Source organism: Electrona antarctica, assembly GCF_951216825.1.
Source record: "Electrona antarctica genome assembly, chromosome: 23".
NCBI classification, from domain to species: Eukaryota; Metazoa; Chordata; class Actinopteri; order Myctophiformes; family Myctophidae; genus Electrona; species Electrona antarctica.
The window spans coordinates 22,053,090-22,077,034 of NC_136804.1; the positions used below are offsets into that span (position 1 = coordinate 22,053,090).

Below are 23,945 nucleotides of genomic sequence, written 5' to 3' on the forward strand. Positions count from 1 at the left end.
CTGCAGAAAAGTCATAATAAAAAATCTTTACCTGCTAAAACTGAAATAAAACTCAAATCTGTGCAGAAGCTAAGACCAAAAGAAACTTCAGAAGGTATTAACAGTCCTCTCCAGAACTGACATCAGAACAGAGTTTATATATCTGGGGTGTTTAGGGGTGGATCAAAATGGATTTCCCATAAATGAGTGTTCCTCTATTGCCGACACGACATTTACAGTTTATCCATTTTATTTTTGATGAACTGAAGTTCTGGAAAATCAACTTCAACTTCAGTTTATATTATTGCCACATTAACTTCAGTTGATATTATTGTCACATCACACGTTTAAGTATGAAAGAACGGGTGACTTTAGGGCAGTTTCCCATTAATTGCAGGTTCTTTTAAAATAATAATAATAAAAATAAAATAAAAAACAACAAACATGTTTACTTTAAGTTTATTTAAGTGAAGTCATTACAACCTTTATTTGTTTCTAAGGTAGAATGTCATTTGACAAATTAGTTTCCATGTAATTTATAGCAAATATGACAAACTAAATTATATTTCAATGTTAGACCAGTGGTTCTTGACCTTTGACCCTTCTTACATGTTTGTGACTACTGAGTACTGGTTAATGTTGTTGTGATTGGTCTACTGAGCACTGGTAATGTTAGTGAGTAAGTGCTTACAGGCTCAACATGGATGAATCATATGGGATTAGTTGCATGAATTGAACACAACTTCTCTTTCACCTAATTTTATACTAAATAGGTTGGACAACTAAGTGTGTAGATCTTACTAGTCGAACATTTTCCTTCATAGTTTTATTCAAGGAAATCAACACTGGGCTGCAGCTCAGTGTCAAGCCAACAGTCATTGGTTTACCAAACCACCGCCGGTTGTGTGCGTTGGTTGTTGGTGTGGGAGATTCAAACTTTCTGGGTCAACTGTGCAGTTTTGTTTTTCTTCCTGGTAATAAAAACGTCTGGGTTTCCGAGGCTAACTGTGCTAACTGCTGTGTTTGATGGAAGTGCAAGAACCTGCACACATCCTCATATGGTACTTTATTATTAGCAGTGTGGTCAAAAACAGAATTATCCTATTGCTGCTCCATCAATTTGAAAGTGTACCGTTCTGCTAGCCTAATTATCGGACTCTGAGCTTCCTGAGTGGGCGGGGTCTATGGGCTGGAAACCAGGCTACCATTCTGCACTAAGATGCGTCACTGGTGACAGTTATGGCAGCCCTCAGTCTTTGTACATTCTATCTATAGGAATGTGAATACACTGAAGGGGGCATCAGTGTCGTTCTGTGTCCCCAGCATGTCAGCCAAAGCAATGTTACCAAATCCACGGAGCCTTCACCTCAAGTCACCTGGGGCTGGGTGAGCAATCATATCCTGGATCTAGCCTCAAAACCAATTACAGACACTTGACCAGACTGCCGCTACAACAGTTTCAAAGGGTCAAACCCCTCATCCTGATTGGGGCAGACAACCCCACCTAATCACACCAACCGAGCAAGTGAGGTTGGGGCTTCCAGGTGGGTCAGCAGCCATCTGCACAAGACTGGGCTGGACCCTGCAGGGCCCAGCCAGAGCCTTGGAAAGCAACCTCCAGCCAAGACAATGTATGTTGACTATAGCAGAGCCCTGAACACAGAGCTCATGAGAAGTGTGGAGAAACACTGGCAGGAGGCCACCAAGATACAATGCCCAGAGACCCAGAGTGTGCCACAGCTCGCAGTAAGGAGATCAACTGCCACAGCAACAATGTCATGAGGGTAAAGTCTCCACCAAAAAAACCCTGAACGTAATCAGAGTGTCAAGAGACCAAAGTTTCTCTCCCACAGTACCCTGCAGTGGCCAGTGAAGTCAAACACTGTGCCTGAAAGGGATGAGTCAAAGGTCAGAAAGCCCACCTCCTGTAATAAGCCCTCACTCCACCCGGAGAGAGCTCATCCTTGAAAATGTATGATTAGTTACCAGAATCAAGATCCTATATGTGGTCTAGAACTTGAGTTATTGGTAAAACAACAGCAGGTGGTGGCCATATTGGAAAATGGCTGCCATGGTTACGACGGGACAAATCTAAATAGTACCACTGTATTCCTCATCCTTGAAAATGTACGATTAGTCACCAGAATCAAAATCCTAGGTGGTCTAAAATAACAGCAGGTGGTGGCCATTTTGGAAAATGGCTGCCATGGTTACCACTGGACAAATCTGCGATGGCCCTATAGCCAAAAATGTTCCTTATGGCATGCTCCAACGGTGTGCCAAATTTCATGCTTTTATCGTCTTTTTTAAGTGCACGATTCCATCAAAATACTGCCTGTGGTCAGGCTGGACTACAGCATACTATGTCAAAATGTGTATGTGGCATGGAAAATGCATACTTGTATTAGTTGTACAAAAAACATGAACTGTCATACATCACAAAGTGTACTGTACATCCATTCTATGACTCGCCCCATCCAGTCAGACTCCGTAAATACAGAATGACGTGTGGGACACCTCAATGCGTTGTGTAAATCATTTTAATCGTTCTATTATCTTTACAAAACACTTGACACTAGCAGATTAAAAAAATTACATTTCCAAAAAGTGTGCTGTGTATATATTTTCATCTTTCACCCACATTTGCCCCCCCCCCCCCCCCCCGTTTCTTTTTTCCATCACGAAGAGAACAGCTGTACAATGTTTTTCTTTTCCATCCCGTGTGAGTCTGAGTTTCCCATAACGAGTAAAGGCAGATAAAATGTCCATTATGCTTTGTATTTTGTACACAGCTTCCTTGTTTTTACAGTTAAGCAATCAGCGACAGAGAATGTAGGCCAAGTGCAAAATTCGGAAAGAAAACCTCAAGACACTAAAACAAAGCAGGCGTGAAAAAGAAATAATGCAGATACATGGAGAAAGAGAGATAAGGTAGAGACTCCTTGCCTCTTAAACGCTCAACCACTTTTACCAGATAACTTCTTTGACCGGAGTCCACCAGGGCTCTATACTCGGTCCGCTTGATTTCTTTCCCCCCCTCTACTCCAAAATCTCTTCACCAAAATAGCCGATCTGCTATTTTTGCCAAATGTTTGTCCCAGAATAAGGGAAGCTGGAGTTCACGTATTAAGCTTTCACACCCAGGCATGTTGAATATATGACATTTCCAATGCATTCCGAGGGCTATAATTAACCAGTGTGCCATTTCAAAGAGAAGGCAACCCACTACTGCAGTGGTTTTCAACCCTTTTCATGTCAAGGCCCAGTATGTTTTCAGCATTTGAGCCACGGACCACCATTTGATGAGATTTAGCCCCTCAGACTCAAAATTATTTTGTTGTCGTTGGATAAGAGTTTGTCCACAATTCCATGATGATGCTGTATTGCTGTTGGTGCAAACGTTAAAATAAAATGTCTTCTACGTTAGCCCTGAAACATGACGAGCGTCATGTGAACCATGGCTACTTCTACATTCTCTAATTGTGTAGACTTCTTGTAAAGTAAGTAATGCAGATGTTTAACAATAATTTAACTCTTGAGAGAGTAAAATGAAACCAAATGGACCCGTTTCATTTTACACTCTCAAGAGTTAAAGATCTATTACCAACTCTCAATCATTTATCTGGGGACCACCTGGAACCCCCTCAAGGACCACTGGTTGAAAACCACTGCACTACTGAAAGCAGAACTCACTGCACACTGCTGATGCAACGTGAAGGCCAAGTTATCCCTTGTCTAACCACCGTGTCGCGCAGCATAAACGAGCCTTTTTAGCCGCTTTAAACGGGCAAGAAAAACCTGAGGAGAGAGAGGGTGAGAAAGGGAAGGAGAAAGATCGAAGCGAGAAAACCACAACCTCAGAGCAGTATGAATAGAGAAAAACCTTTTTTTCCTTCTCTCTCTCCTTTTGTTTATACGTGTACAAATGTCCATGACCTCTACGTGTACATAACTTATTAAATAATAATGATTCTTTTTATTCATTTTGTTATTATAAGTATTTAAAGTAAAACAAAATGAAGCCTTTACAGAAATCAAACAACCATGCACACAAAGTATTATTATTCTCCGTCAATAAAAGTCAAAGAGTCAATATGATGGTTGTATCATGTATGGATGGAAAGCATGTACTGCATGTCTTTTGATTGAGTATGTGCACAAACAATATTTTCATTTAATTTGTGTATGCCTGCGCATTCATTTGCACACATATGCATACTGTGAGTATAGTATGTATTTTAAGGGCAGTTGGGATGTTAGAATCCCATTCTTAAGAGTACAGGGGGATACAGAGAAACGGTACAAATTGATGCTGGTACAGACAGCGATCCAAGGCTAGGACGAAGGCATCCATTCTAGATTTAACGAGACTTATCTGAAGAAGTTATCTGAAGAACTTAAAATGTAAGGGAGCATTTCCCTCCCACAGATGGCGCCATTACACCACCTTTCACATTCCCCTGCTATGCTACTGCTTCTACATCACTGATCTAAAAGACCAGTTCCCAAACTTTTTAGCTCAAGACGCCAAAGATAAATTACAGGCAGACTTTTGCCAGCCGGGACCCAAAATAGTGAAAATAGCCGATCTACAAGCTCACAATGTGTCACTTCGCGGCACATTGTGAGCTTGTAGATTGGCTACTTTCACTACTTCTTAAAACATTCGTTTTCTTAATTTATGGAATTTCATAGATTGTTTTTAAAAAGTAATTACATTTTGTATTAATTCATGAAAGATTTAGCTTTTTTGGGTGAAACGTTTTGTGAAATAATTAAAAACAAAATGCAGTAAACAAAAAAGATAAAGGGACCCATGAAAATGTGTCCGCAACCCACAAATGGGCCCCGACCCAGTGTTTGGGAAGCAGTACTCTAAACAGGAACCCAAGCAGGGGAGGTAGTGCAGAGTGGGCGGGGCCTCTACACTGGCCCAGGGATGGAGAGAAGACATGGGAAGGAAGAGGAATGGGAGAAGGGGACACGTGAATGGAGGACGGGTTCGGTTTGGGAAAAAGATAAGTCTCGTGTGGCCAGACTGGTGCCTCTTGCAATTTTCAAATGCTTCCGGTCATACAAGTCTGGAGAACGGAAGCTCTGACTGATCATGAGGAAGCGTCAAGCAATAAAGCGGACGGGAAGTGTCCTCCCCACTTCCGTTTCATCTTTACAGTCGCGCAAATTCATATATAGCTTGCTTCTGAGCAGAAATGGGAATTAATAGATAAAATGTAAAGATCTTTTTAAAATATATGAACGGAAATGACAAAGAGATGCCAGCTTCCTTACTGGGATATCGGGAGGTATAGTTCCAGACTCTTATTATAGCATTCGCAGATCGTGGAATAGTTGTCTGGCTACGCGAGACATGGGGGAAAGACGTTAGTGTACCTCGGCTCGGGAGCGGATCGACTAACAGAGTTTACTGGCTTTATTTCTGTATCCGTTTGTTTTTGTCACTGTATAAACGTGCTCCTCTCTAGGGAATATTTCCCCAGCAGGTCACGGAGGCCTGCGACAGCCGTTTCGACGCTAAAGTTCTCAACCATAAATCACAACTCTGTCATTCTGCGTCATCGAATAAATGAAACCGAATTCAGAGAGAGAGAGGGGGAGAGAGGGAGAGAGAGAGGGGGAGAGAGGCGTCAGTGGCTCAGGAGGTAGAGCGACCATCTGGGTTCCTGGGCCTGGCGCTATAAAAATGCAGATCCATTTCATAAGACACAAAATGGCTGCCGTGAAGTGGTCTGGTCTGGGGGGGGGATCATTGACAACCTGGGATGTGGATCAAACTGTACATTTCCATGTCAATGCTACTTTTGGCATCCTATATCACAGTTCTTTTGTTGCGTACAAAAAACAAATAATGCTGTTGTTTTTGGATTATTTCATGAACATGAATGCAATTCATTCTAAATTAGGATAAAAGTTTCTTTGTGTTTTTCAGAGGAAAATGGCCTGAATTACGCCTTCGTATTAATTTGTCATGTTTCTTTTTCGGAACAGTGATGATGCTTGATGAACACAGAAACAGTGAGATTAATTCAGAAGACAAATACTGCTTTGTGTATATCTGTGTTCATATGAGTGAGCACGCACGCACGCACCATGTGTGTGTGCGTGCATGTGTGTGTGCGTGCATGTGTGTGTGTGCGTGCTAGCCGGAAGAGCAGCAACCCCCAGCAGCCGTGGCCTGTGGTTCGTCGTCAACAATCTGTACTCCCCGCCTACTCGATGCGGATTGGCTGGCACCGTTTCCCTTCAACCTCTCCTCCGCTTGCGCCGTTTCCATCATCCCTTCATCATAGAGAGAGATAGAGAGAGTTGAATGTGAGATTGTGTGTGTGTGTGTGTGTGACTGTGTGTGACTGTGTGTGTGTGTGTGTGACTGTGTGTGTGTGTGTGTGTCTGTGTGACTGTGTGTGTGTGTGTGTGTGTGTGTGTGTGTGTGTGTGTGTGTGTGTGTGTGTGTGTGTGTGTGTGTGTGTGTGTGTGTCTGTGTGTCTGTGTGTCTGTGTGTGTGTGTGTGTGTGTGTGACTGTGTGACTGTGTGACTGTGTGTGTGTGTGTCAGTGTTGATTTCGTCGACTATGACAAAAGATGTTCGTCGACTACCTTTTATTTTCGAAAACTAAACCAAAACTAAACCAAAACTAAGCTATGATGACTAAATATACTGACAATTGTGTCAACAGATAAAAACTAGACTAAAATGTTAGGGAGGGACTAGTGGAGAAGAGATCCAGTAGAACTAAAAGAGAAGTAATTTTATGTTTGGCTGCACTTTTATCCACCACACTGCAGAAGATGTAGAAGGGTGTTGTGTCGGGGAGGACTTACTTTTACACAGATCCAGGAACAGTTCCTCGATGCCTTTATTTAGCTTGGCTGACGTGTGGTAATGTCTGGCCCCCACTGACTCAGCATAACTGCAGAAAGAGCGAGAGACACAGAGACAGAGTCAGTCAGAAGGGGGCTAAATGGACAGATACAGTACCAGTAGCCTCAGAGACCGCAGGCATTTTGTCAGTAGTAGAGAAAATGAAAGGAGTAATGGAATAGAATGAATTACACACACACACACACACACACACACACACACACACACACACACACACACACACACACACACACACACACACACACACACACACACACACACACACACACACACACACACACACACACACACACACACACACACACACACACACACACACACACACACACACACACACACACACACACACACACACACACACACACACACACACTCCTAAAGGCCAGTCCACACCGATGCAACTACTTGCAACCATCATTATCCACAATGGCAGTTGCAAGGAGTTGCATTGGTGTGGATCAAATACGATCATAAGCACGTTTTGTGAATGAGGCCCATTGTCCCTGGAGAAAACCTAATGTGTCCTTACAATATAATACGAGTCCTTACAATATGAACATAGTGTGACATGTCAAACTAGGGGGTTTTCATGATTCTGAATCCATTCCAAGCATTAGTTTTGCACAAAAAACACTCATTGGGCTAAAAACAGCCATATCCACTTGCCCAAATGTGCTGACCTCATCACAGGAGTGTTTTTTGTGCAAAACTAATGCTTGGAATGGATTCAGAACCATGAAAACCCCCTAGTTTGACATGGCACATGCTACTTAAAGCATAAAGAAACTTTTACATTTTTTAAATGTTTGCCTTATATAGGATGTTAATGGTAGGGTCACAAAAGAATACCCTATAAAAATTGCTCAATGCGGACAGCAAGTGGATTCATGAATGTATGTATATAGACAATGTTTTAGGCCAATAAAAAAAGACTATATACCAAATTTTGCATTTTAAACAAAAGAAGCCTGTTGGCTGCTAGGCTAACCCGAAGTGATATAAATGTCAACAGACTCCTTACCTCTCAGCCTCCTCCACTGATACATGCCTGTCTTTGTCCAAGTCAATTTTATTACCTGAGAGAGAGAGAGAGAGAGAGAGAGAGAGAGAGAGAGAGAGAGAGAGTTGACGTTTTAGAATATTTATTTTTAAATCGGCCATTAAAAAAATTAAATTAAATTAATAAATGATTAAATTGTTTGATTAATGCACTAAATCGGTAACTAATCAAATAAATTTGAGTTAATGTCATGTTGCCAAACTTGCCATAACAGGAAAAACAAATAAAAAGAACAATTCTAAGAAAATGCTATAGTATGAGAATCTCTGCAATTATTTGAACTTCTAATACAGGTGGGTCTACTCGAATGTTGTTAGACTTGAAATAATGACTCACGCAGCCTACCAGACCAGACCTGAATTCCGCTAGTGTTTCAACAGTGCGATAACCAAAGATACAGCTTATAGTGACAGCGTGCTCGAGCATGGCTGTATTAACGCTCGAGGCAGGCTGTCAAAAGGCTTGGATACAAAGGACTTGAAGTTGTCGGTGACGTGACTGCATTGTGGAAGTGTTTAAGACTCTTAAGAAAAGGAAGCCCTGCCCAGTGGTCTTGTGGTTGGAGTGTCTGCCAAGCTGAGATTGGGAGGTCGGGGTTCAATCCCCCGCCTGGGTCATACCAAAGACTATATATACTATGCTGATGTAGTGGGGTTTGAGATGGTGGAAGAGCCTTTTTGTTGCGACTGTAGGTCGCATTTACTATGAAAACCTGCATCTCTCGTCCATCCGTCCGTTTGTTAGTCACCCACACCTCCATATATGGTCACGCCTCGTGACATTACGTCTCCATATATGGTCACACCTCATCTCGTGACATCATCGAGACCCTTAGATCTCCATGACATCACGCCTCGTGACACCTCACGCCACCATATATGGCCAACTCCATATATGAAGATCACAACAATGACCTCATCTAACCCTGGGTACATGGAGAAGACTGGATCATCACCTAGATCTGCATATTATGGAGCCGGCCAGCAACTCTACATCTGACCTCAAACCCTTAGATCTCCATATATGGAGCTGACCTGAAAGCACAGGTCCTTCCCCACCCGTCCTTCCTGACATTGATTCCATATGTTGATCTGACCTCATCAAACCCTGTGCACTCAAGACACACTCCATATAGTGCCAGTACATCATTCATTCCATATGTTGATCTGATCTCCGTGCCAAAGCTCCAGTGCTCGCCCAGCAGTCTGCTGTCACGCAGGCGGATGCGTGCACGCGACCTCGCCCGCCATCACTTCTCGCCCTCAGGGCGTCTTACTGGTACAGTATGTTTGTTTTGTGTTTGTTGGATTGTTTTCTTGTTGTATTTAATGCCCTGAGGACCCACTTGAAAACGAGTTGCTGCAACTCATGGGGCTTATCCTAGACTAGCAACATTTTAAATAAAATAAATGGGACCCCACTGCTTGGCATTCAGAAGCAGTGGGGTCCTCTGCGCATCAGAGGCTGGATTTAAGATGGAGAAGGTTGTCCAATGATCCGTGGTTCGAAACCCAGCTCCTCCTGTCCACATGTCGAAGTTTCCTTGGGCAAGACACTGAACCCCATATTGCCTCCAATGAGTCGGTTGGTGCGAGCTTGCCACCATTGGTGTGTGAATGTGGGAAGTTAGGACGTTGGCGTTGACTGTTTGCCGCTTCACCTCCCAATGTATGAATGAATGAGCCATTGAAAAAGCGCTTCGAGCACTTGGAAAAGCACTATAAAAATGCAATTCATCATAAACATGCAATTCATTATTAACATACTAGCGTAATGTCCAGGGGTTGTACTTGTATATAAATCCGCCTCATGCTACAAATACAGGAGCTCCTGCTCTATGGGCCATATGGCTCTTATTAATAAAATATACAAACAGGCACAAATACATGCCAACTGAATTCATTAATTAACAACAGCGACAATCTGCTCAGCGCTGGTCTCTAGTGCTGGGTTGTGGACAGACTTCCCAAAGCAGCGAATGCACACTTAACCCATTCAAAACGGGAACCCCTTTTGGTGTTTTAACTAAGCATTTGTTATACTTTAGCTATTGAAAAATAGCAGATCTACAAGCTCGTAGCGCGCCACTCGGTGGCGCGCTATGAGCTTGTAGGTCTGCTATTTTTGAAAAATCGTGAAAATGTGGCACAAATCTTTCAGAAGACTTTTTTTTTTTAAAGACGAAGGCTCTAGTCTACGTCCTCCCTGTGGGGCCTCCTCACTGGCAGGTGAGTCAGTAGGATACGACGGACAGCAGTGACAACACAGTTGTGTGTGTGTGGGGAGGAATAGGCCTATCTCACAGCCCGTTTTTCACGCCCACTTCCGGTAAATAGTGGTGTCTTTAACATTAGCATTTACACGTTTTTTTCTCTGGAGAATCTAAGTACATTTTCTAATGTAAAAATGTGACAGACCAATATTATTATGAAGCAAACAAGATGGTAAATCAGCTCGAACAGATAGAACAAACCTTACCTTGAGAAAACAAAAGTTGTAGACTTCTTAAATTACCTAAATTAACATGTAGCGTCTATGGAGTGACGTCACGCTATCACCACTAACCCCAAAAGGGGGCGTATTAAGGGGGGCGGGGAAATTCTGTGAGATAGGCTTATTAATTGGCGGCTAAACTTGGGGAGAAAAAGGGGTGAAAAGCAACAAAAAAAATGTGGAAAATAACAGGGGCTCATTGGACTAAAACAAAAACAACTTACCTACTATACATAAACAGATTTCATTGCCCAGCATTTTCCTCAACTCTTTCACCCAGTTCTTCACCTGGTGAAAAAAAGAACACAATCAGATGAAGTATTACATGTACCGGTACGTAAAATAACTTATGGATAGTAATACATCTCTCCAGCAGAACCGGAAGCTTCCCAGTTCGATCCCGGGCTCCCCCAGAGTCAGTGTCCTTGAGCAAGACTCTGAAACCCTAATTGCTCCACGATGTGTAGGTTGGTGCCTTGCATGGTTCCCTCCGCCATCGGTGTATCAGTGTGTGTGTGGGTGAATGGGTGAATGTAATGCACAATCCATGTAAAGCACCTTGGATAAAAGACGCCATACAAATGCACCATTCATGATGCTTACCTTCTGGAAAGAGTCTTCGTCTGTGATGTCATACACTAGTATGGCTCCATTGGAATCTCTGTAATAGATGGGACCTAAAGCATGGAAGCGCTCCTGTCCTGCTGTGTCCTGCAGAGCACAAAGACAAATACTAAGGCCACTAGCTCAGTGCTTGACATTTGTGTGTGTGTGTGTGTGTGTGTGTGTGTGTGTGTGTGTGTGTGTGTGTGTGTGTGTCTCTTACCCATATGGCCAAGTTGACCCTCTTTCCCGTGATGTTGAGCTTCTTGGTGAGGAAGGAAGCCTGAGGAGGGAGAGGAGAGACCATTACTACAGTTATTAAACAACTCATAGTGACCATTTTCTAGCCCTTTTATTATAGTTTAAATGACATTTCAAAACGCCATGTTACAAAGGATACAAAAACATGAAAATTATAATATAGGTATATATACAGTACACATACAAGTATATTATCGAGTGACTGACAACTCCTTCTCTTACTCATCCTCGCACAACCAACACAATTAACAGCCCAACGCAAATGGAATATGAACCATGACAAAAGGTATTTCTCCCTTAAGTTCAAACTACCTCATCACATGGAGAGGGATTAAGGTCAAAACCCCAGGAATGTGTCTTGACAGAGAGAGAGAGAGAGAGAGAGAGACACACAGCAACTTAACTTCATTTGATTACTGAGATGTTTGACTCATGCATTTGATTCAAGTTTTGATTTGTTATAAGTGTCATGTCAATACAATAAAACACCACAGATCACTAGTTGATGTCGTGTAAATAAAGGATTTCAAATTGAAAATGAAAAACTGGATTTTAAACATGTGAGCAGGTGCAATAGATAGCATGTGTAATACAATACTGCGTGCGTGCGTGCGTGCGTGCGTGCGTGCGTGCGTGCGTGCGTGCGTGCGTGCGTGCGTGCGTGCGTGCGGGGAAAGCAAAGGTGGAGCGTGTGTGAATGGGTTGAAGTATTTTGAATGTACGTGAGAGAGAGAGAGAGTGATACACATTGCATGCGTCTGTGAATGCTCATGGCTAGGTTCACTTCCTGGTACATCGTGCTGGTATCATCAAGTCACCTGATCAGGGAGAAAAGAAACCTACACTGTTATCTCACAAGCAGAAACTTATCTGCCCTCTAACCATGGCACACCACATAGAGTAGTGGGGACAATGGGACATGACCGAAACCCTCTAAAGCAGTGCTTTTCAACCCCTTTCATACCAAGGCACATTATTTATTCGTCATTTGAGCCACGGACACGGGACCACCATGTGATGAGATTTAGCCTCTCAGACCCAAAACCAAATGTTGTTGTTGTCATTGGATAAGATTTTGTTGGCACAGAGTGCCGCGCTATGAGCTTGTAGGTCTGCAATCTTTTTTTTCTCGTGAAAATGTGGCGCAGATTTTTTAATATAGATTCTTTCAGAGCGAACGTTTTTAACTCAAAGGCTTCTGGGGGGGTCCCTGGAACAACATATTTTCAGCTGGGGGTCGGCGGCCAATTACATACATTTTGGGGAGTCCTTGACATGAAAATGTTTGAGAACGACTGACATAGAAACATAGGTTTTTCAGAAAACTATCTTAGAAGACATTTTGTAGAATTGAGTTCAGGTCGAAACTCGAAAAACGACACAGAGAGATGAGAGATCTGCCTTTCCTGGTGTGTTTGATCGTCAATTCTAGGCCTAGAGGAGAGGTTTGTACAGCCCTCTGGCTACAGCACAGCAAACCAACGTACATATATATGTATGTCCACCATGAGTTCAGTCTATTGAACCTGGAAATTCATCATTCTTGGATTCTTCCGTTTTTGGATTTCATTCAGAGAGTTTGGGATTTAAAAAATGGGTCAATTTTTTTAATCCCAAAGGGTCAATAAAAAATGAGAACGCAACGGGACTTTTCCATTTTATCTGGAGATGGTCGCCGTCTAAAAGAGGCCTAACACTAAAACATTTCAGATGAAATATGACTTTTATTCCAAAGACTATGACTAAACTAAAATGTAAATTTGCTGCCAAAAACAACACTGATACAGTATGGCTGTGTCTATATGCAAGCGTTAACACTAAGGGTTGCCCAACTGCCCTTGGCAGGTAAATAAAACACTAAGGGTTGCCCAACTGCCCCTGGCAGGTAAATAAAACACTAAGGGTTGCCAAACTGCCCCTGGCAGGTAAATAAAACACTAAGGGTTGCCCAACTGTGCCTGGCAGGTAAATAAAACACTAAGGGTTGCCCAACTGCCCCTGGCAGGTAAATAAAACACTAAGGGTTGCCCAACTGCCCCTGGCAGGTAAATAAAACACTAAGGGTTGCCCAACTGCCCCTGGCAGGTAAATAAAACACTAAGGGTTGCCCAACTGCCCCTGGCAGGTAAATAAAACACTAAGGGTTGCCCAACTGCCCCTGGCAGGTAAATAAAACACTAAGGGTTGCCCAACTGTGCCTGGCAGGTAAATAAAACACTAAGGGTTGCCCAACTGCCCCTGGCAGGTAAATAAAACACTAAGGGTTGCCCAACTGCCCCTGGCAGGTAAATAAAACACTAAGGGTTGCCCAACTGTGCCTGGCAGGTAAATAAAACACTAAGGGTTGCCCAACTGCCCCTAGCAGGTAAATAAAACACTAAGGGTTGCCCAACTGCCCCTGGCAGGTAAATAAAACACTAAGTGTTGCCCAACTGCCCCTGGCAGGTAAATAAAACCTTCGGGCAGGTGGAGTTTGCTTTCAGATTGCCTGAGGGGGCAAGTGCTCGTTTGAGAGGGTGGCGCAACCGTCTATAAACAGAACACGGGATATATCTGTGTAAACACCTGAACGTGGCCAGAACTCTCTGGTCTGTGGAATGTAAAACAAGAGTATGGTCTATGGTTGTGTTTACCTATAATGTGCTGTTTTCACTGTTGCTACACTTAAAAATATAAAAACAACAACTGTGAAGTCTGAGAACCCATAGAAGTATGACATCTTGTATCGCACAACCACAGAAAGTAAAAAAAGAAGAAGAAAAGTGTTAAATTGAACGGTAATTAAAATTTCACCTATCATTTAATAATGGATGATTTACTTTTCGGGGCAAGAGGGCATGACCTTTGGGCAAGTACAACATGACCTGTACTTGCCCGACGGGCAAGTGCCTCTGAGACCTTAGTGTCAACCCCTGTATACTGTGTGTGTCCAGTGTCTACTCCACAATGCATAGCTTGTAACACACATCACATGGGAGCGGAACCTGAAGACTGATTGACATGGTGGACACGGTGCATTGCCAACATTAAGATACCAGAAGATCTGTTGGTTTGCGATGACAGAGATCTATAGGAACTGAGGCTTATTCTAAAGGCTATGCTCATTCCAAGTTCTTTTGGTTTTACATGTCATCTGAAACTATAAACAATTATCTATGCTAAAAATAACAGACAAGTTAATAAGTCGCCGAGCACCATTCGAGACCACGGGACCATCGAAGACGGAATCTGGAGCAGTATATAACTAGTGGGGTAGGGCAGTGGTTCCCAAAGTGGGGTCTTGGGACCCCTAGGGGTCCTTGAGAGAGTTCCAGGGGGTACCCAGCTAAATGATAATTAGGAACCAAATGGACCTTTATGGATCTGTAACTCAGAGAGTGTACAAAACGGGTCCATTTGTACACTCTCAGAGTTAAATTAAAAATGTAATTTTTCTTTTTTAATTGGCGTTTCAGAGATAGAAATGCCATTAAATGGGGGTCCGTAGCCTGTTGCATATGAAACTGGGGGTCCTTGAAATGAAAATGGTTCAAAATCACTGCTAGAGCCGTAAAAACCTTCTCATATGGGGGTCCCTGGCATATACTGTATTTTCAAATGGGGGTCAGCAGGCTAATGTTATTTGGGGGTCCTTGACATGAAAAGGTTTGGGAACCACTGGGGTAGGGGACTTAGATGGGATAGGTTTGAGGACTAAATGTCAACTTAACGAGTGCACAAGTGAAGTGACAATGCAAGACATTAGCCATTCAGGCCTCTCCCCTCCTCCGTCTCTCTCTCCAAACAGGCCCGATTCAAGGACTGTCTGTAAATGAGTGAGTAGCCTCTATTTTCATTCATTCACTCCTTCACCGACTCCCTCCCTCAGTCATTCATTCATCCATTCTGGTCTTCCTCAGAAGTAGCAACATCTAGAACTAACCTACCCGACAAAGCAATATCACTAAACAACAATGGGTCAACATGTTTAGAAGACGGACATTGCATACTGTATATTAGAGCAGTGGTTCCCAAACTGTGGTGCGTGCACCGCTTGTGGTGCGCGAGCGCCTTCTAGGAGGTGCACGACATGAAAAGGCTAATGGTGGTGCTATGGTTTTATTTTAAATATATTAACATATTATGCCAATATATAGCAAGTATATGCAGAATATAGCCTATGCTGCACAGCGCATATATATGCCATATTCAGGTTCATGTGCATATATGTATGTGGATAAATAGGAAATATATGTCTCTCGTGCAGAGCTTATGCAATTTATATTTCCATGTGGGGGGGTGCGTCAGCTAGGTCGGGAGGTAACATGGGGTGCATGGCCAAAAAGGTTTGGTAACCGCTGTATTAGAGCATCACAAGTTCAAATAGTATTAGTGTTTCATGTTGCGTCAGGGTCCACTGTCCAGTGTCCGCAGTTAGCACACAAAGCATTTTTGAGCTGCCAGTTCATTTCTGACATATATTTCTAACAGTAAAAAAAGACACTTCTCTTTCTGGTGTTACACGCATAATACTTCAGCGCTCTGCGCAATTGGGCATCCGCGCTCTGGGCACCTCGACTTGAGTAGAAAATAGTTAAACTTTTGGAGAGGAGCGTCGGTCATCAATGTCACTTCCCTATGCAGAGGGTTGGAGCGGCAACGGCAACAAGCGGCCAACAATGTGAGGCATCTCACCATCTGCCTCACCATCTGCCTCACCATCTGCCTCACCATCTGCACAGATAGACACTAGGGGGTGGTAGAGCACCACCTGCCCTTGCCCCCTGGACAGCAATGTGCCCTTTTGAAGGAAAAATTATAATAATAAATAAATAAATAAAAAATTCTAATATATTATTTATGCCCCAAAATCTATAAATCTCCCACTATTAACACTTTGACGCCATACCCCGCGTTCCCCGCATTTTAATCAAATATCCAATGCTGCCGACATTGTTTTATTACCTTTGGAGCATACGCTGAAGTATTTGCAGCTTTCAACCACGAAAATTCGGTAAAAAATGGTCTGTCGTCTTGTTATGATCAGACGCACCAGCGGCCATGACAATGCGAAACGAAACCACAGTGCAGAGCAAGTTGTAGTCCAAACAAACCCCCTGTCCACTTGCATTGGGCTCAATTTCCCAGAAGCCCTAGCAGTCCAGATGATGACTTGATTTCCGGTTTCGCCATCATAACGCGACGGCCTCGTCGTCATCAGGTCCCGGATAAATGCGCTGTTTCTTTTTAATTATTTTAAAACAGAGAATTAAACGCATTAAACAAATAGCGGGAATAGCGTATTATGCAGCGGCGGAACACTGGATCAAACAATTAGCGGCACTAGAACTATTAAGGCAACCGGCCGGTTCCACGAGCTGCACAAGGTGCCCTTTTTTCACTTGAGCACCTGCCACTCTAAACGCCACTGCATCTCACCCATCTTCATCATGATCAGATGAAGACGTATCGACGTAACGAAACGTTGTCACGTTATTTCCTGTAATTAAAAAGAAAGGCTTTAATTGTCAGAGTTTGCTCCAGTGCCTTCCTTCTTCTAAGCGTCTCACTCATGTGTAACACTGGAGACATGATATTCTATAAGAGCTCCACCATTCACAAAACAGCGCCTGGATCGACAGACAGACAGGCAGACACGGCCCCTTAGTCAGCACATCACATGCTCAATCCATCCTGTCGCTCACATCTGGATCTACATTAATTTACACTGAAGGTTGAAGATGGAGTGCCACAATGTTTGTATTTTTCCAGTTTTTCATGTGTATATGAGGAGACAGTAGTTTCATTAGACACCCTGGAGTCGTTTTTATGTGCAATGATGTATTCCCTTTGTATTTAGGGTTTCTTCCTGGAGGCTGAACCCTTGACAGTCAAACGGGCCAATGAAATAAACAGTAATATAGTGACATCACACTATCAGCCCCTCCCCTAACCCCTCCCCCTTTATCATACAACTACAGCTGTGGGTGCAGCTTCAGTTCAGGTGGATCACCACCCATCACCACCCACCAGGCAAACCAGGCATACTTAATGAACTGGTGGGCGTGTCCACATAAAAGCATGATTTTAACAAATACTGTACTGTACTGTTTGGAAAAAGTTCTTTCTCCTTATATTATAATAATACCTGATGATCATGTTTTAGGGTGGAAAAAAATCGTGGGACTCCATCTCTAATAACAAACGAGTGTTTTACACACCTACACAATAGGCACCAAACGAGGGCCCCAACGTGTTGAAAGCAAAACCTCATGCACACCGTCTTCAAATGCAATTAAAACGTTTTTATCAATGGGAATAACAAGGTTTGGGCCCGTTAGACCTTCATCAGAGTTAACAGACAAAACATTGTGATTAAAAAGAAAAAACAATTTAATTGCATTGGAAGACGGTGTGTGGTGCAGGACTCAGGAGTTTTGGCTTTCAGTAAACAGAAGGTTAAGAAAAGAAACAACAGTGTTGTCCATTTGAGGCCGATTCTAAAACAAAAATGTCTAAATCCTAACCTAATAGTTTTCTGAAAACCTATGTTTCTATGTCAGTGGTGCTCAACGTTTTTCATGTCAAGGACCACCAGAATTATCTGTATTTGGCTGCGGACCCCCATCTGAAAAAATGTAGTTCCAGGGACCCCCAGAAGCAAAGATTTGAGTTAAAAACGTTAATATATATTCAAAGAGTTGCGCCGCATTTTCAAGATTTTTCAAAAATAGCAGATCTACAAGCTTGTAGCGGGCTAGATCTGCTATCTTTCAATAGCTGTTAAAGTATAACATAATGCTTAAAACACCAAAAGGGGTTCCCGTCCTGAATGGGTTAAGTAGCAGAGCTGTTCCAACCCTTTATGATATTATACCCACTTCAATTACATCTTCACCTCCCCTGACCTGTGCGTAGCAATGGAGAGAATCCATGCTATTCCATTCCAGAACTGTCTGGTTCTGGAATGGTGTGAATGAGGCTGGGCCTCACTGTACACTGTGTGCACTCACTGTTTGTGAGTCTTCAGCATTGTTTATTGTGAGGGGGGAAAGAGCAAAGCACAGGAGAAGAGGGACTCAATCGTTCAAGGATGTCTATATTAAAACGTCCAGATGAATGCTGCTGTATGGAGATAAATGATCCTTGTTGCAAACAGGAAGTTATGCAACAACTGTGTCATCATCAAACAGCCCGTTCCGACACACACACACACACACACACACACACACACACACACACACACACACACACACACACACACACACACACACACACACACACACACACACACACACACACACACACACACACACACACACACACACACACACACACACACACACACACACACACACACACACACACACACACACACACACACACACACACACACACACACACACACACACACACACACACACACACACAGGGGTGGCAGTGGCTCAGGGGTAGAGTAGGTAGAACGGCCGGCTGGGAACCACAAGGTTCTCAGTTCGATCCCGTGCTCTCCCAGAGTTAGTGTCGAAGTGTCCTTGAGCAAGACTCTGAAACCCTAATTGCTCCTGATGTGCAGGTTGGTGCCTTGCTTGCATGGTTTCCTCCACCATCTGTGTATGAATGTGTGTGTGTGAATGGGTGAATGTAATGCACAATCTATATAAATGCACCATTTACATACCAAATACTGACAGTAATGCTGCAATGCATGTCAGCGAACACTAATGAACAGGTTTACTGTCTGGAAACAAACCACTGAAGAACAACAAGTGGGAGAAACAGAGGAAATGTTTTGGGTGGGAATTAGCCCTTCGCTAAGTCCCTCCCCAACCCGTCTTTGTCCAATAGGCACGTTAGCAACGGTTACTAGGAGACTTGGCACGCTTTCCTTCTCCACCATTGAGATGCATGTTAAATGACGGGGATTGCTCTATATAAATAATCGATCATTTCAGTAGCAAGAGCTTTAAAATGTCAAGTTCTAAATCTAGTCAACAAGGACTGCCGTAGACTATGCACTGGACAAAATGTGCATGACATTTCAATAAACTAGAAATATGAGGAAATGAGGGAGAAACAGTATCCAACTCAATCAACTTTAACAACCGTCTGATAGGATTTTTCATGTAATGCACCGTAAGGCTACAGTGATTAGTATTATCGACATCACCTGAGTGGGTCAGTTGTGTAACTTTCCCGAAGTTAAGCTATGTATGCGTTCAACAACACAGCCATGCAAAATAACACTGACAGCTACAGTATGAGGTGGTGAAAGCCTGGCCAGCTTAGCAACGGTTACTTGCTATAACTATTTGGATTGCCATTGGACAATCGCTTTTGGGGTGGGGGTTTAGCGAAGGGCTAATTATTTCTCTTACACTAAATGAAATACATTGATAAGAAATCCAATAAATAAAAATAAGTATTGAAAATAGCTGATCTACAAGCTCACAAAGCAGTTCAAAGCAAAGCGTTGTGCGCTTGTAGATCTGCCATTTCCACTAACCAGTTTGGGGTCCAGGGCAAACATCTAATCTATCTTTTTGGTCTACTCAACCTGAAAGGGTATGGATGGAGTGTGACTGAGGGGAGAGAGGGAGAGTTATAACCTGTGATCATCTGTAGGGTATGGATGGAGTGTGACTGAGGGGAGAGAGGGAGAGTTATAACCTGTGATCATCTGTAGGGTATGGATGGAGTGTGACTGAGGGGAGAGAGGGAGAGTTATAACCTGTGATAATCTGTAGGGTATGGATGGAGTGTGACTGAGGGGAGAGAGGGAGAGTTATAACCGGTGATCATCTGTAGGGTATGGATGGAGTGTGACTGAGGGGAGAGAGGGAGAGTTATAACCGGTGATCATCTGTAGGGTATGGATGGAGTGTGACTGAGGGGAGAGAGGGAGAGTTATAACCGGTGATCATCTGTAGGGTATGGATGTGGATGGAGTGTATGAGGCGTGTGACTGATTGAGGGGGGAGAGAGGGACGGAGCAAGTGAGTCATTGATCGAGTGAACGGGCAAAGGACGGAGAGCATTCCTGTGTGCCTTTCAGTATGTAGGCTATCTTCATTATGTAGCCTTTGAAATGAAATGAAATGAAATGAAATGAAATGAGGGCATATTTACCCAGGGTATCTGGGCTAAGCTCAAGAACTTGTTTCCAGCCAGGCCCTGCTCATAGAACACATTTCATCGTAGTGGTTGATGCCTTGTTCAAGGGCATTTCAGCGGTGGTAATTTTTAACGTGTCGGACGGCTGGTTCGAACAGGGAACCTTCCGGTATCTAGACCGCGCCGCTATCCGTTCGGCCACCGCTGCCACAGCTGGGTTACAAATGCTGTGTCATACTTCCTGGTTCAAACGTTTAGCCTGAAAGCAATGGGGGCTATATTCTATGATGAATGAGTCCTGCTAAGACGGGGTGGTGCCCTAATGGCAGAGACATGCAAAACGGCATGTGATGGCAATGGGATATCACATGCACAGTGCACACACGTAGTAGAGTATCTCTCACACACACTTTATGATGTATCACACTAGCTTCATTGTGTAGCTATTCAGATGGGCAACTGAAGAAATATTACTCTGTCGGGTGGGATCATGGTATCTTTGCCAAGAGATCACCACCCCGCGCAACTCTCTTACTATTCCACTCGGCCCAGGATGAACCGGGACAGCCAAAACACTCGAGCGCACACGCACACACACACAGGTTACAGATCGAGAAGGAAAAGCCTTCGATTACCAATTTACCATGATGCTATTGTTGTTAATGCTATCCGGTTAGCACAGTGGTTCTCTCAACCAGTGGTCCGGGGACCACCAGTGGTCCTTGAGGGGGGTTCCAGGTGCCCCCCAGCTAAATTATGGAGTTGCATGGTAACCAAATGGACCCTTATAGATCTTTAACAGTGTAAAATGAAACCAACATTTGCCTATGTTGTCTCTCCTAATGGTACCAACATCAATACGACACGGAATTGTGGACAAAGTCTTAGCCAACGACAACAAAATATTCTTTAGTTTTGCGTCTGAGAGGCTCAAATGCTGAATAAATAATGGACCCTGATACTAAATGAAAAGGGATGAATGAACACCACAGGTCACTTCCTCCTATATGGGGGCCAGGCGGCCAGCCATCATCTCTCTCTCTGTGGTTTTCAACCCTTTTCATATCAAGGCCCATTATGTATTTACTTAGTTACAAGTAAGACACGTAAAGAGAACAAAGCTGTTGTGGCAGTCTCTCTCTCACACACTCACACTCACACTCACACACACACACACACACACACACACACACACACACACACACACACACACACACACACACACACAGAGTTTTGGCCAGCTTCTATAGTTAGTGCTCACTTCGTTTGCAACCAACTCTCCATCATTTAGCTGGGGACCCCCGACCACCTATCCTGGAACCCCCTCAAGGACCACTGGTGGAAAACCACTGCTCTATAGTCTGTCTCTCACAAGTTAAATATCTAATAAGGGTCCATTTGGTTACTCTCCACCATCAATTAGCTGGGGACCACCTGGAACCCCCTCAAGGACCACTGACTGGTGGCCCCCATGGACCACTGGTGGATGAAAAAAGACACTGCTCTAGTCTCAGTGTCACCTGTACAGTTGGGATGCGTTTATCTAATAAGCGTCCATTTGGTTACTCTGCACCATCATTTAGCTGGGGACCACCTGGAACCCCCTCAAGGACCACTGTCTGGTGGTCTCTAGGGACCACTGACTGGTTGAAAACCACTGACTCTAGTGACTTGCACATCAAGTGTGTGATGTGTTTATGGTTTATCTAATAATTAAGGGTCCATTTGGTTACTCTGCTGAGGAGGACCACCTGGAACACTCTCCTCATATAATATCAAGGACCACTGGCTGAATGAAAACCACTTTCTGTCACTCTCACCTGTAAAGTTGTGATGTGTTTATTGGTTATCTAATAAGGGTCCATTTGGTTACTCTGCTGACTGAGGAGGACCAGACCACTTGGAACACTCTCCTCATATCAAGGACCACTGGCTGAATGAAAACCACTGTCTGTCTGACTGTCACTCACTCACTCACCTGTAAAGTTGTGATGTGCTTGTCGTTAAACTTGTTCTCGCAGTAGCGCAGCACCAGGCTGGTCTTCCCCACGCAGCCTTCCCCCAGCAGCACCACCTTGAACGAGTAGGTTTTGTTGTGGTTGTTGTTGTGGCCGCCCGTTCCCCCACCAGACGCCATGGTTTATTTAACAAGACAGTGGAGAAGGAAAGAATCAATCCCTCCTTTCCTTCCTTCCTTGGCTTGGCTTGGCTTCAGTCAGTTACATACAAAGTCGCTTCTTTTAATAGCCCTTTTTGTTTAGCTAGCAAAGCTAACCCCTAGTAAAGTGAAGTCTGTGGTGCGTAGTAGCTCACATCAGATCAGCCCTAAAAAAGCAGGGCAAGCTGGGGGAAAAGAAATAAAAACAAATCCAGAGGAGAGCCTGTGGCGGGGAAATAACCCAAAAACAAGTCGTATCCAACTCGGACGAATGACTGCCGGCAAATGTCAGATATTTTTTTAGTTTAAATATCAAAGTATTTCCACCACCACTGAGACTATCTGTCTTCGCTTTTGCATCCAACAACTAATGGCGTCTCCCTGTGAGCCTGTTAGCTTAGCTTAGCTTCCCTAGTTAGTAACGTCCTGGAGTAAATACCCCAAGGATGCGTCAGTGATGTCACCCATCACGCGGAAGCGCTTCATCCTCGGGTCTCCATTAAATTTGGCCTTGCCTTGATTTTATTATGATTTTATGGTAATTTTTTTTTATTGTTGACAGTTCAAAGTACCTTCTTTTATTGAGGGGCGCTCCTGCTGGACTAATTTATTGGACTAATTTAGTGTAGATTTTCGTCTTACACAAATATTAAATTCCCATTGACAATGAATTGAGAATTTACGTCATGTGTCTGAGCCCCTCACTTCACACGGGTCACGGGTGTGATTTTTATTTTAATTTTTTGTAAAAAATAAAACGACTATGACATTTTAAAGTCCTACTTTAAACCGTTTATATGATGTTTTTGCATACTATTCTGAATAATTGAATATGAAGGACAGGCCATTATTGCTTTCATCCGTAGCAGTCCTATCTTGCATTGAACTGTACTTTCCAGTGCTTTTTTTTCTTTCCCCCCCTGCAAACTCTGTTAATAATGTATTCAATCAATCAAACACGTCCGAATCCGATTGTTTTGGACGTCACAGCCGTATCCTTGGTATCCTTTATTCTAGTGTACGTCATGCTTTGATCATATGATGACAAGGGCCCCATATAGCTGTAAGCTGTTCCCGTCATCATGATCAAAGTGGTGGTGGTGGGGATTTTTGTTTGTTATGTTAACATATTAGGCCTATCAGGCTGTCACTGTCAGACACGTTTCGGGAAATTACAGAATGATCATAACACTGTTATTCCCCGCCTTAATAACGGTAGCAGGTCTCATACCCCCCCCCCCCCCCCCATGGTTTCCCAAGGAGCAGGTGCATCGGTAAACTTGACTTTCCTTTTCCAGTGGCGCAAACTGGAAAGTAAGTAACAAAGTAGGCCTATACTGTCTGTACATGCACTTAAGTAGCCTACTGTACTTTAGTACAATTGTGAGGTAGGCTAT

General features: G+C 43.4%; 1 protein-coding gene across 1 annotated transcript; it reads right to left on the reverse strand.

Moving 5' to 3' along the window:
* Nucleotides 1-3,557: 3,557 nt before the first annotated feature.
* On the reverse strand, nt 3,558-23,005 carry rab21 (RAB21, member RAS oncogene family). The gene is made up of 7 exons (XM_079494599.1): nt 22,369-23,005; nt 11,260-11,319; nt 11,037-11,144; nt 10,658-10,721; nt 7,902-7,956; nt 6,820-6,908; nt 3,558-6,276 (listed from the first exon to the last, which is right to left on the reverse strand). The coding sequence occupies exons 1-7, from the start codon at nt 22,525-22,527 to the stop codon at nt 6,137-6,139; spliced, it is 675 nt and encodes a 224-aa protein (XP_079350725.1). The 5' UTR covers nt 22,528-23,005; the 3' UTR covers nt 3,558-6,136.
* Between the last annotated feature and the right edge of the window lie 940 nt (nt 23,006-23,945).

Bases quoted from the DNA above. Each gene is read 5' to 3' on its own strand.
- rab21 (XM_079494599.1), bottom strand. From the start codon at position 22,527: ATGGCGTCTGGTGGGGGAACGGGCGGCCACAACAACAACCACAACAAA. The intron at 11,320-22,368 runs GTGAGTGAGTGA...CTCCCTCCTCAG, and splicing joins AGCACATCACAACTTTACAG to GCTTCCTTCCTCACCAAGAA. The intron at 6,277-6,819 runs GTAAGTCCTCCC...TCTATGATGAAG, and splicing joins GTTCCTGGATCTGTGTAAAA to GGATGATGGAAACGGCGCAA.